Consider the following 13,568-nt stretch of genomic DNA (forward strand, 5'->3'; position numbering starts at 1 on the left):
AGGTTCCTAACCGACGACGAAGACTTAACAGAGCAGCCATCAAGTGTTAGACAGTATTCTAGATTATTACGTGAGGAAGTTTTTTGTCCAATAATTAGAAACTCTGTTTTTTCAGAATTTAGAAGTAGGAAAATACAAGTCATCCAATTTTTTATATCCGCTATGCATTCCGTTAATTTTGTGAATTGATAAGTTTCGTTAGGTTTTGAAGAAATAAAGAGCTGAGTATCATCGGCATAACAGTGAAAGCTAATGCCATGTTTCCTAATGATATCTCCTAAGGGTAGCATGTACAGAGTGAACAGCAGCGGTCCTAGTACTGAGCCTTGTGGTACGCCATACTGAACTTGTGATCGATGAGACATCTCATCATTTACTGCTACAAATTGATAACGGTCAGATAAGTATGATTTAAACCATGCTAGTGCATTTCCCGTAATGCCAACATAATGTTCTAATCTATTTAAAAGAACGTTGTGGTCGATGGTGTCAAATGCAGCACTAAGATCGAGTAACACTAATAGCGAGATACAACCACAATCGGATGATAAGAGCAAATCATTTGTGACTCTAACGAGAGCTGTTTCGGTACTATGGTACGGTCTAAATCCTGACTGGAAATCCTCGCAGATATCATTTCTTTCAAGAAAGGAACACAGTTGTGAGGATACTGCCTTTTCTAATATCTTTGACAGAAAAGGTAGATTCGAGATCGGCCTGTAATTGACTAATTCTGAAGGATCAAGTTGCGTTTTTTTAACAAGCGGTTTAATCATAGCCAGCTTAAAGTTTTTTGGTATGTATCCTAGAGACAAAGACGAATTAATGATATTAAGAAGAGGATCTATGACCTCTGGAAGTATTTCTTTCAGTAGCTTAGTCGGTATAGGGTCTAACATACATGTTGTAGATTTAGATGATTTAATGAGTTTAGTAAATTCTTCCTCTCCTATAGCAACGAATGAATCAAATTTTTCCTCAGGGAGACTACAATGCACTGCCTGATGTGATACTGTGGTAGACGGTTGCATAGTTATAATTTTGTCCCTGATATTATCAATCTTATAAGTGAAGAAGTTCATAAAGTCATTACTGCTGTGTTGCTTGGAAACTTCGGTGCTTGAAGCTTTATTTTTCGTTAGTTTAGCCACCGTTTCAAATAAATACCTAGGATTATGTTTATTTTCTTCTAATAGGGTTGAAAAATAAGCAGATCTAGCAGCTTTTAAAGCCTCTCTGTAAGTAATTGAGCTCTCTTTCCATGAAATGCGAAATACCTCTAGTTTTGTTTTCTTCCAGTTGCGCTCCATTTTTCTGGCTGCTCTCTTAAGGGCCTGAGTGTGCTCGTTGTACCACGGCGTTGGACTATTTTCTTTAATCTTCTTTAAGCGCAACGGAGCAACTGTGTCTAAAGTGCTGGAAAAGAGAGAGTTAAATGTTTCTGTTGTAATATCGAGTTCTTCTAAGCTATCTGGGATGCTGAGATGATGAAACTGATTAGGAAGATTATTAATAAAGCAATCTTTAGTAGCAGAAGTGATAGGTCTCACATATTTGTAACACGGCGTCGGCTTTGCAGCCTTGGCTAAATGGAAATTACACGAGACTAGGTAATGATCTGAGATGTCATCGCTCTGCTGCAGAATTTCAACGGCATCCACATCTATTCCGTGTGATAATATTAGATCTAGAGTATGATTACGACGATGAGTAGGTCCTGACACGTGTTGTCTAACTCCAATTGAATTTACAATGTCTTTAAATGCCAATCCCAATGCATCTTTTTCATTATCGATGTGTATATTAAAATCACCAACAATTAGTACTTTATCTGCAATCAATATTAATTCTGATAGAAAGTCCGCAAATTCTTTGATAAAGTCTGTATGGTGCCCTGGTGGCCTGTATACAGTAGCCAGCACAAATCTCAAACGTGATTTATCGTTTACACTATATATTTTTACATTAAGCACCAATGCTTCAAAAGAATTATATTTAAAACTTGATTTCTTAGTGGTTTTGAAACTATTACTATAAATTACAGCAACACCACCCCCTTTGCGTTTCAGACGAGGCTCATGTTTATAACAGTAATCTTGCGGGGTGGACTCATTTAAAGTAATGTAATCGTTTGGTTTTAGCCAGGTTTCTGTCAAACACAGCACATCTAGGTTATTATCTGAAATCATATCGTTAACAACGAGTGCTTTTGAAGTAAGCGATCGAATATTCAGCAACCCAAGCTTTAGCATTTGCTCATCTGTATTATAGCTGTTTTTTATTTGTTGAACATCAATTAAATTTTTAACCTTAGTTGGGTTCAAACGTTTTTTGGATTTCCAAATTCGGGGAACAGACACAGTCTCTATATGATGATAGCTAGGTGAAAGAGGCTCTATGTGATAGGATTTATCTGACCTTGGTGACGCGAGGCCGCTAGCAGACGGTCGGTTAAGCCGGTCTGTCTGCTTCCTGACCTGAGCCCCAGATTGTCATGTTTGAGCTCTAAGACTATGAGCCATATTACTAGAGAGAAGAGCAGCACCATCCCAGGAGGGATGAATACCATCTCTTTTCAACAGGTCAGGTTTGCCCCAAAAACTTTTCCAATTGTCTAACAATTAGGGTTAGAGCTAAACTCTGCAGGACAGTGGCCCTCCAGGACCGGAGTTGCCTATCCCTGCCATAGGGCTTATTATTGGACCTCAAGGTATATATACTGTATATACCTTTTTGAGGGTCAAAAAGCATTAAAAGGTACATATATGTACCGTTTCTTTTAAAGGTTAAGGTACAATATTGTAGCCTTGAGGTTACAGCCCCAGTGACAAGCCATTGTACCCCTAAAGGTACAATTACTGTATGTTATTTATTTTCTGAGAGTGCACATACAGCTTAAAGTTAGTTAGAGTTAAGCCAGTCCCTGTAGCTGGTTACCTGTCTAGTCTGAAGCTTGTAGGTTATGAGCAGAAATGTTAGTCGTTTTAGCTGAATAGAGTTGCTCTGGGCATAGAGAGAATAGTATGAGAGAAAGGGCGCATGAAAATCGACCTACAATTAATCTAGTTATTGCAATATTAAGACATAAAAGTGTACTTCCAAAACCACTGGATAAAACTCATCCAAAACATTGATTACAGTTTGTGCATTTCACACAAATGCGTGATGTGGCATTAATGGTACTGAAGTGCCAAAGAACCCTTTAACGTTTAACTCAACTCTGGCCCTCGAGTTTAGCTCAAACCTTTATCAAACTCACCTGTCTAATACTTTCTAGTAATCCTAAAGACCTTAATTAGCTTGTTCAGTTGAGTTTGATTCAGGTTGGAGTTAAGCTGTAGGACAGGGGACCACGGGGGTCAGAGTTTTTCTTTCCATCTATATATGAATTATGAGTTGACTTGTGTGCAGTCTGGCAATATGCAGATTGTCAAATTGTTTGGTTTGTCTTATCTACAAATACACTAATGGCTTATTTTCAATTAATCATTTATTTGATTTCATGGACAACAAAAGAATACACATAATTGTAAGTACAACTGTCTATGTATCTTTTTATCTGTTGTGTCTGCCATTATCATTGCACTGTCCATCTCATTAACACTCCGAATTACCTGCTGACATGTAGATCCTTGCACTATGTTTCTCTTATTGTTTCTTCTCTATTTATTTCATTTTTATTCAAGAATTTCCCCCTGGTTTTCTCTTGAATTCTGTTTTATTTAGCCTGAATCGATAGCCATTGTTTTTATTCTAATTTCCAGATTTTTATCACACACCCTTGTGAATTGTAATTGTGCATGCTGCAAATGATATAACTCTTGTGACTGAGATATATCATGTCCACGCAGAAGGAGACGGAGACCGTACTTGTACAGGAAGAGGGCCATCCACCGAGGACGACCATCTCCAGCAGAGGCAGAGGAGGAACCGGCTTGCAAACAAGCGGAAGAGCAGCCTGTGAATGCTTTTGCTGGCCGCCGTGAGAGACGCAAAAAGATCAACATGTCCGTCTGGGAGCAAAGGACAAACCAGCTGCGGAAACGTCGCAAGATGGCCAGTCGTGAGGTACTGTTTGGCAGTCCCACAGAGGATCAGTTGGACACTCCCGTGAGTGATCATCACCAACAGAGCTGCATGTCCCCTGAGACAAGCCCTTTACACTTGCCAGAATCACCAATGTCTGTGGGGATTCCCCTGCCAGAGCCACCCATGTCTATCACTATTCCTCTCCCTGAACCTCCAGAGTCTGAGCCGTTGCCCCTGATGGGATCGGGGCTGGAGGAGAGGCTGAGCGTTAATAACCACCATTCAAATACAGAAAGGAAGCATCGTGTGGCAAGAAAGTTTCGGGCTGCCGCCATTGCAGGGGTAGTAGAGGGTGGGCGACACAAACGGCACAGACATCGAGAGCCCAGATCAGAGAGCCGAAATGCAGAGAATCACCAGCAGTTTGGGTGCAGTGAGAAACAGGCTGAAGAGGGTGAGGGTAAAATGGAGGAAACACAGTCTAAAAACATGATGCACATGCATGAAACTGAAATGTCTGGCAAGCAAATTGAGAACCAGGAGGAATGCACAAGGTAAGAATACCATCACAGCTAATTTTATTTAGCAAGTTACTAAGTTCACATGCTAGTTTACCTTACGTCACTGTTGTCATTCTGTTACTGTTGTGCTTTGGTAAAGAACTAATAATTAATGAATTTAGAAATGTTAATGGTACAATTATACTGTAGTTGAAGGTAACTCCCAGCGTGGTTTTCTATTTGTAGAAGTTGTTCTGCAAGGCACAGAACAGAGCAAAGTTATGTGAAATTATTTTTAAAGATCAAACATTCACACCTGTACATTTGTATTTAAGCGAGTTTGTTGGAGATGTGACAGGACTTTCCCAAGCATCTGGCCTTCAGGAGCTTCCGTCTGTCTGTACTGGAGTGGAGGATCAAGCAGAAAGCCAGGAAACTCCATTTCTGAGGCACAAAGAAGACTTTACATCAGAATCTAAATACATCACAGGGGAAGTCTCAGACATTGAGAACAACGGCAGCTATCTTAACCAGGATGCGTGTATGACAGAAACCTGCATTAAAAGAGAGACGTCATCCCAGCCGTTGTTGGAAATGGCACCAATGAGTGGTATTTGAGCTGTCTGTCAATTCTTCCCTCCATCCATCCATTCTGCTTCTGTTTTTTTTATTGCATCTGTACTGTGTAGAGTATGATTCCTCTAGATTGGTCTTCTTGTAGAGTTTTTTTCTGTTATATCATACCAATTTCTAGAGTTTCAGATGCTTTGGAAATGAAGCACCAAACCAAAATAGTTTGATAGTAAACAAAAATATAATATCTTTAAAATGTTAGTAAATCAATCTAATTTTGATATTATAATATAAAACCCCTAATACGTCTAGCTTCTTAAGTGACAGGTATGCAGCAAATACTATGAAGTTTGGTTAGCATAGTCTTCAATGTTAATGTTTTCCCCTCCCGTTTGGTCACAATTTCACGATTTACCATGACTATTTAAATCCTGTCACGTGGTTACAAATGCATTTTCAATGTCTCTTAATTAAGAATAATGTCTCTTAATTAAAGATCATAGAAGCTGGGTGCATAACGATTATAAAAGAAGTATCAGAATGATGTTTAGAGTACAGCATGTCAAGCAATCTCCAAAAAGAATTTGATCTGAACTACCTATTTGCATTTAACGTTTTTACTCTGTAACTTTATCAGAACATACATGTGAGAACCATTACTATAATGCAATGTGCATTATATACAGTGCATTGAATGAAGTATGAGTTTGAAATAAGCAGTTTTCAGCAATGACGTGGCCATTGTGTTTGGTGTTTTTTCAGTAGGAAATTCTTAATGATCCAAGTGCAACAGTGAAGTAGTTCAGTGGCTGATGGTGGCTGAGTCCTGAAGGAGGGGTGGACTGCAGCCATTGATTCTGTTTGAAAAAGCGGATAATTTGCTAAAGTGAGGACAGATTCATTTATAGAGACACAGAAGTGGGTCATCAATGCCTGTGGCAATCTCAGAAAATAAAGAGCAGTTTGTCTTTAGAGTATTCTGTTCCATTGCTGTAGTAGTCTTGGTGCTGGGTGTTGTGTGAAATCTAGGTTAGTGTTCACTCCGGCAAATCTACAGTAAATCTCAATCGGATTATTTACACCTAATATATTTGTACCTAATCATCACTTAAAACAGATATTAAACATGTTACACAATGGGCTCATGTATATTTCAGCATGTGCATGCCATAAGTGAAATGATGCATCTCAGATAATCAAAATCACAAGAAATCGTGGTCAAGATCAAAACCTGAGAGATACAGAGCCTAGCAACAGAGAGTCTATAATGAGTTGTACCAAGAAAATTATAGGCACAACAGTTCAGAAATAACGTTTTATACAGTTCAATGCATGTTTAATGAAAGCCCAAACATATGTACTTTGAGACCAGCAACAAAGCTTGCCAGCTATCTGCAGTTATAGATTTGCCCTGATATAATTACCCTGGCAATTACACTCCATTCACAGGCTCAGAGCCAAAGCCACTCAGAAATCTTATTGCAGCAAATGAAATCGCTACATTTGATGAAGAACTTTTGCGAACATTAACAAAGTGTGTTCTATAAAGTATGCACGTATGTAGTATGAATACAATCCAGACACGCTACATCTGCCATGTTGGCTCTGCCGTGTGACACACACATTAGTGTTGTTGCTTCCCCGCCATTCACAACACTTCTCCTGTGGCCCCATGGGATAGTAAAATGTCCATCGGGTGCACGCTTCAGAATCTCCCAGAAAGTATTAGGTCATCCTGGTATTTCTTGTGTCTTGGTTGGTTTTTTTTTTTTTTTTTTTTTTTTTTAAATCCTGCAAATTCGGACTTACTGTGCGCTGCATTTCACATCCCTATGTAATAGGGAAGTAAACACATTTGGACGTACTGTAGGGGTGATAGGGGTTAAATCCTCAACTGTCTGGTGATTAGAAGTTTGCACAGGCTTTAAGTTGACGCCCAAACTTGCCCTCTATCTGAGATGATTTGTCCTGATCTGACCTGGCGACCGGTACTGTCAAATTTTAAGATGGAAACCAACCTGAACCCTGAAATTTCACACTCAAATAACCTGTAACCATTTAACCCTGTCAAAACTACAAAAACATTTTTGACAGAAAAAATAAATAAATAAATAAATCCCAAATAAACATTGTGAATGCACTCTTTCCACAACAACACACTAAATTGTGTCTAAAACGAAGAGATTTAATAACTAAATCATAAAGAATACACAGCAATACATTACATAGGTGTATTTATTGTAATATTATTTAAGGAACTTTTCACAAGGACATTTTTCACATGTTGTTTTTGTTAAATGTTCATGCATTTTTAAATTCATTTATCAAAATGTTTGATTTCTTTGTCAAGTGAAATATCATTTTTGAAATATCATATATATATATATATATATATATATATATATATATATATATATATATATATATATATATATATATATATATATATATATATATATATATATCACATGATATATATACATCATTATTATTATTATTTTTTTATGTTATTTGGAAACAAGTTCTGTTTATATTTATGATTTAAACCGGTTGTGAATAAAGTCCTGAAATATTTGTTTTGTTCTCTTGATTTAACCCATCACAGTCAGTTTCAAGGATGTGGAAGCCAGTCACTCAGATAAAGCTGACGATGATGATGACGATGATGATGATGATGAGAATGGAGGTGAACAGTCGACTGTCCCTAAACCTGACATACCAGACAGCATGTTCATTTTCAAAAGCACAAATCCGTAAGTGTTTACACAATCTCACACCTTGTTGTTTGTACAATATATGCATGACAAAACATGACAAATCTAACATCTAAAATCATTTTTCTTTCTGTAACTAAAGCATAAGACGGATCTGCCACTATGTGGTGACCCTGCGGTACTTTGAGATGACCATTCTCCTGGTGATTGTGGCCAGCAGTATTGCACTAGCTGCTGAGGACCCTGTGTGCGCCAGTTCAGAGAGGAATAAAGTAAACTATTGGATTTCTACATACTGAATTCTTAAGGACTTGTATAATGATTAATGTAGTGACTGAGTGTTTTGACTTTAAAGTGCCCCTATTATGCTATTTTAAATGGTCCTAATTTTGTTTTGGAGTCTCTTACAATAGGCTTACATGCATCCAAGGTGAAAAAAAATCAATATATATATAATACCTTTTTCATAATATACATTGTATCTCACCTAATTTCTCTCAGAGTCTGATTCAGATTCAGTCTCTCTAAAACCCTCCTTTCTGTGAGCCTACTCTGCTGTGATTGGTTAGCTGGCCCAGTCTGTTGTGATTGGTCAACTCTGCTCTGATTGGTCAGATGGCCCAGTCTGTTGTGATTGGTCTACTATGATCTGATTGGTCAGATGTCCAGTCTGTTATGATTGGTCTGCTCTGATTTGATTGGTCAGATGGCCCAGTCTGTTGTGATTGGTCTACTCTGCTCTGATTGATCAGATGGCTCAGTCTGTTGTGATTGGTCCACTCTGCTCTGATTGGTCAGATGGCTCAGTCTGTTGTGATTGGTCTACTCTGCCCTAATTGGTCAGATGTCCAGTCTGTTATGATTGGTCTACTCTGCTCTGATTGGTCAGATGGCCCAGTCTGTTGTGATTGGTCTACTCTGCTCTGATTGGTCAGATGGCCCAGTCTGTTGTGATTGGTCTACTCTGCTCTGATTGCTCAGATGGCCCATTCTGTTGTGATTGTTCTACTCTGCTCTGATTGGTCAGATGTCCAGTCTGTTGTGATTTGGTCTACTCTGCTCTTATTGGTCAGATGTCCAGTCCATTGTGATTGGTCTACTCTGCTCTGATTGATCAGATGACCCAGTCTGTTGTGATTGGTCTACTCTGCTTTGATTGGTCAGATGGCCCATTCTGTTGTGATTGGTCTACTCTGCCCTGATTGGTCAGATGTCCAGTCTGTTGTGATTGGTCTACTCTGCTCTGATTGGTCAGATGGCCTAGTCCATTACTCTGCTCTGATTGGTCAGATTTCCAGTCTGTTGTGATTGGTCAACTCTGCTCTGATTGGTCAGATGGCCCAGTCTGTTGTGATTGGCCTACTATTATCTGATTGGTCAGATGTCCAGTCTGTTATGATTGGTCTGCTCTGATTTGATTGGTCAGATGTCCTGTCTATTGTGATTGGTTAACTCTGCTCTGATTGGTCAGATGGCCCAGTCTGTTATGATTGGTCTACTCTGCCCTAATTGATCAGATGGCTCAGTCTGTTGTGATTGGTCTACTCTGCTCTGATTGGTCAGATGGCCCAGTCTGTTGTGATTGGTCTACTCTGCTCTGATTGCTCAGATGGCCCAGTCTGTTGTGATTGGTCTACTCTGCTCTGATTGGTCAGATGGCCCAGTCTGTTGTGATTGGTCTACTCTGCTCTGATTGCTCAGATGGCCCAGTCTGTTGTGATTGTTCTACTCTGCTCTGATTGGTCAGATGTCCAGTCTGTTGTGATTTGGTCTACTCTGCTCTTATTGGTCAGATGTCCAGTCCATTGTGATTGGTCTACTCTGCTCTGATTGATCAGATGACCCAGTCTGTTGTGATTGGTCTACTCTGCTTTGATTGGTCAGATGGCCCATTCTGTTGTGATTGGTCTACTCTGCCCTGATTGGTCAGATGTCCAGTCTGTTGTGATTGGTCTACTCTGCTCTGATTGGTCAGATGGCCTAGTCCATTACTCTGCTCTGATTGGTCAGATTTCCAGTCTGTTGTGATTGGTCAACTCTGCTCTGATTGGTCAGATGGCCCAGTCTGTTGTGATTGGCCTACTATGATCTGATTGGTCAGATGTCCAGTCTGTTATGATTGGTCTGCTCTGATTTGATTGGTCAGATGTCCTGTCTATTGTGATTGGTTAACTCTGCTCTGATTGGTCAGATGGCCCAGTCTGTTATGATTGGTCTACTCTGCCCTAATTGATCAGATGGCTCAGTCTGTTGTGATTGGTCTACTCTGCTCTGATTGGTCAGATGGCCCAGTCTGTTGTGATTGGTCTACTCTGCTCTGATTGCTCAGATGGCCCAGTCTGTTGTGATTGTTCTACTCTGCTCTGATTGGTCAGATGTCCAGTCTGTTGTGATTTGGTCTACTCTGCTCTTATTGGTCAGATGTCCAGTCCATTGTGATTGGTCTACTCTGCTCTGATTGATCAGATGACCCAGTCTGTTGTGATTGGTCTACTCTGCTTTGATTGGTCAGATGGCCCATTCTGTTGTGATTGGTTTACTCTGCCCTGATTGGTCAGATGTCCAGTCTGTTGTGATTGGTCTACTCTGCTCTGATTGGTCAGATGGCCTAGTCCATTACTCTGCTCTGATTGGTCAGATTTCCAGTCTGTTGTGATTGGTCAAGTCTGCTCTGATTGGTCAGATGGCCCAGTCTGTTGTGATTGGTCTACTCTGCCCTGATTGGTCAGATGGCCCAGTCTGTTGTGATTGGTCTACTCTGCCCTAATTGATCAGATGGCTCAGTCTGTTGTGATTGGTCTACTCTGCTCTGATTGGTCAGATGGCCCAGTCTGTTGTGATTGGTCTACTCTGCTCTGATTGCTCAGATGGCCCAGTCTGTTGTGATTGTTCTACTCTGCTTTGATTGGTCAGATGTCCAGTCTGTTGTGATTTGGTCTACTCTGCTCTTATTGGTCAGATGTCCAGTCCATTGTGATTGGTCTACTCTGCTCTGATTGATCAGATGACCCAGTCTGTTGTGATTGGTCTACTCTGCTTTGATTGGTCAGATGGCCCATTCTGTTGTGATTGGTCTACTCTGCCCTGATTGGTCAGATGTCCAGTCTGTTGTGATTGGTCTACTCTGCTCTGATTGGTCAGATGGCCTAGTCCATTACTCTGCTCTGATTGGTCAGATTTCCCGTCTGTTGTGATTGGTCAACTCTGCTCTGATTGGTCAGATGGCCCAGTCTGTTGTGATTGGTCTACTATGATCTGATTGGTCAGATGTCCAGTCTGTTATGATTGGTCTGCTCTGATTTGATTGGTCAGATGTCCTGTCTATTGTGATTGGTTAACTCTGCTCTGATTGGTCAGATGGCCCAGTCTGTTATGATTTGTCTACTCTGCCCTAATTGATCAGATGGCTCAGTCTGTTGTGATTGTTCTACTCTGCTCTGATTGGTCAGATGTCCAGTCTGTTGTGATTTGGTCTACTCTGCTCTGATTGGTCAGATGTCCAGTCCATTGTGATTGGTCTACTCTGCTCTGATTGATCAGATGACCCAGTCTGTTGTGATTGGTCTACTCTGCTTTGATTGGTCAGATGGCCCATTCTGTTGTGATTGGTCTACTCTGCTCTAATTGGTCAGATGTCCAGTCTGTTGTGATTGGTCTACTCTACTCTGATTGGTCAGATGTCCAGTCTGTTGTGATTGGTCTACTCTTCTCTGATTGGTCAGATGGCCTAGTCCATTACTCTGCTCTGATTGGTCAGATTTCCAGTCTGTTGTGATTGGTCTACTCTGCTCTGATTGGTCAGATGGCCCAGTCTGTTGTGATTGGTCTACTATGATCTGATTGGTCAGATGTCCTGTCTATTGTGATTGATCAACTCTGCTCTGATTGCTCAGATGGCCCAGTCTGTTGTGATTGGTCTACTCTGCTCTGATTGGTCAGATGGTCCAGTCTGCTCTGATTGGTCAGATATCCAGTCTGCATTCAGCCCAGAGAAAAAGTTGCAAAAAGTTTTTTAACAGAAACAGTGGTGCGTTGAGCACCCTGTTCTGATGATGCAAGAGTTGCAACTATGGCAGCTGAGAAGGCCATTCTTTGTGTTCTTTTTGAAGAATTTTTGGAGCCTGATGAAGTCGGTATAAATACGTGTTTAATACTGCAAAATACGCTTGATGTTACAGTCACTGCCCTTGCCGTCCAGAATAAAAGAGAACATCCCAATCGAGTGAAGGGATTTGTGGAAACTGTGGTTTCTAATTATTGTGATCCAACATTTGCCTCGTATTTCAGGATGAAAAGACATGTTGCTGCTGATTGGACTGACATTTTTGACACACCCACCAAACAAGAGAAAATTTATCTCAAACCCCGTTGCGCACCATTTCCAGGAAACACGTCGTTCAACCCGGAAACCGTAGCAAAACGTTGCGCACCGGTTTGAGCCATAGATATCAAATAAAGGCTAGATGGCTCGTCCGCGCTGCTGGCCAATGGAGCTCGACATCCGCACACGGCGGCCATCTTACGACAGGGTGCTCGCTCACTCATAACATGGTGCATGTACTTTTAAATAACCATAACTTGCTCAATTTTCTACCGATTTTCAAACGGTTTGGTTTGTTATAAACATCAGAGATGTAGCTATTATACTGCATACATATGAATAATTATGTTCAAAATGTTTAAGCATTCAGAATTATAGCCACGTTAATAACGTTTGTAAGAAACCAAACCGTTTGTAAATCCGTCCAGATTTCAGCGAGATAAGAGGATTTGTGTGCGTGCTGCTCACTCACCTTAATTCACAGAGCCCTGTCCTAAGATGGCCGCCGGTGATGCCGGAAGTGACTCCGCCTTGAGCCATCTAGCCTTTATATGATATCTATGGTTTGAGCTTGAACGTGCCCAGATGTCCAGTCTATTGTGATTGGTCTACTCTGTTCTGATTGGTCGGATGGCCCAGTCTGTTGTGATTGGTCTACTCTGCTCTGATTGGTCAGATGACCCAGTCTGTTGTGATTGGTCTACTCTGCTCTGTTTGGTCGTAAACGAAACGTCTTTTACCATATCTGAATCTCTGGAGGCTTCCTCGGTGCTTGATACACAATGATACGAACAGTAACGATGGAAGTGATACTGAAATTGCTGACGACTCGTTTCAGCAGTTCGAATGCGATTCTTTCTTTTAGGAGACAACAACTTTATTTGTCATACACTTTAATCTTTAAAACTTTTTTAAACCTCTACATTCACAAACAGTTATATTATACACTGCATGAAAGGTCATTTTCTAAAAAGCATAAAAGGGGCACATTAAATCAGCATGGCGATTCTTGTCTTGTCTTTTGACACAAAAATGGAAATAAAAGTTACAGCGTTGTTTACTGTGTTTGCAGGTTCTCCGTTACTTTGATTATGTTTTCACTGGCGTTTTCACATTTGAGATGATTATAAAGGTATCTGCTTTCTTACTTCAGTCATGATTTAAATAACTGTTATATTAAAGGTGGTGTAAGGAATTTTGATAACTTCATGACATGCCCTCTTCCAAAACCCAGCCCTGCAAAGACATTTCACCTAACCCGATTTCAGTAAACTGAAACTCCAAATGATTGACAGGCAGTTAGCCTTTATGATTAACTAAAAAGGTGCAGGCTTCTCCCCTAATACTTTTTCAAGTCTAGGGACAACACAGAGACAAATGTGATATGTAATTTCAATTATATATTTTTTGTATATATAGATATATAGGTAA

The 13,568-nt window shown here is 40.3% G+C and overlaps 1 protein-coding gene across 1 annotated transcript in view; it reads left to right on the top strand.

Moving 5' to 3' along the window:
- cacna1eb (calcium channel, voltage-dependent, R type, alpha 1E subunit b) overlaps nucleotides 1-13,568 on the top strand; it is a gene marked incomplete at both ends in the record, with an annotated part of 102,127 nt that overhangs the window by 52,633 nt on the left and 35,926 nt on the right. The window contains 5 exons of the mRNA XM_081373572.1: nucleotides 3,852-4,583; nucleotides 4,865-5,139; nucleotides 7,708-7,855; nucleotides 7,959-8,088; nucleotides 13,210-13,269. Of these exons, the coding sequence (XP_081229698.1) occupies nucleotides 3,852-4,583; nucleotides 4,865-5,139; nucleotides 7,708-7,855; nucleotides 7,959-8,088; nucleotides 13,210-13,269 (1,345 nt within the window). The remainder of the gene's footprint in view (nucleotides 1-3,851; nucleotides 4,584-4,864; nucleotides 5,140-7,707; nucleotides 7,856-7,958; nucleotides 8,089-13,209; nucleotides 13,270-13,568) is intronic.

The sequence above is a fragment of the Scardinius erythrophthalmus genome (assembly GCF_964197995.2).
Source record: "Scardinius erythrophthalmus genome assembly, chromosome: 9".
NCBI lineage: Eukaryota > Metazoa > Chordata > Actinopteri > Cypriniformes > Leuciscidae > Scardinius > Scardinius erythrophthalmus.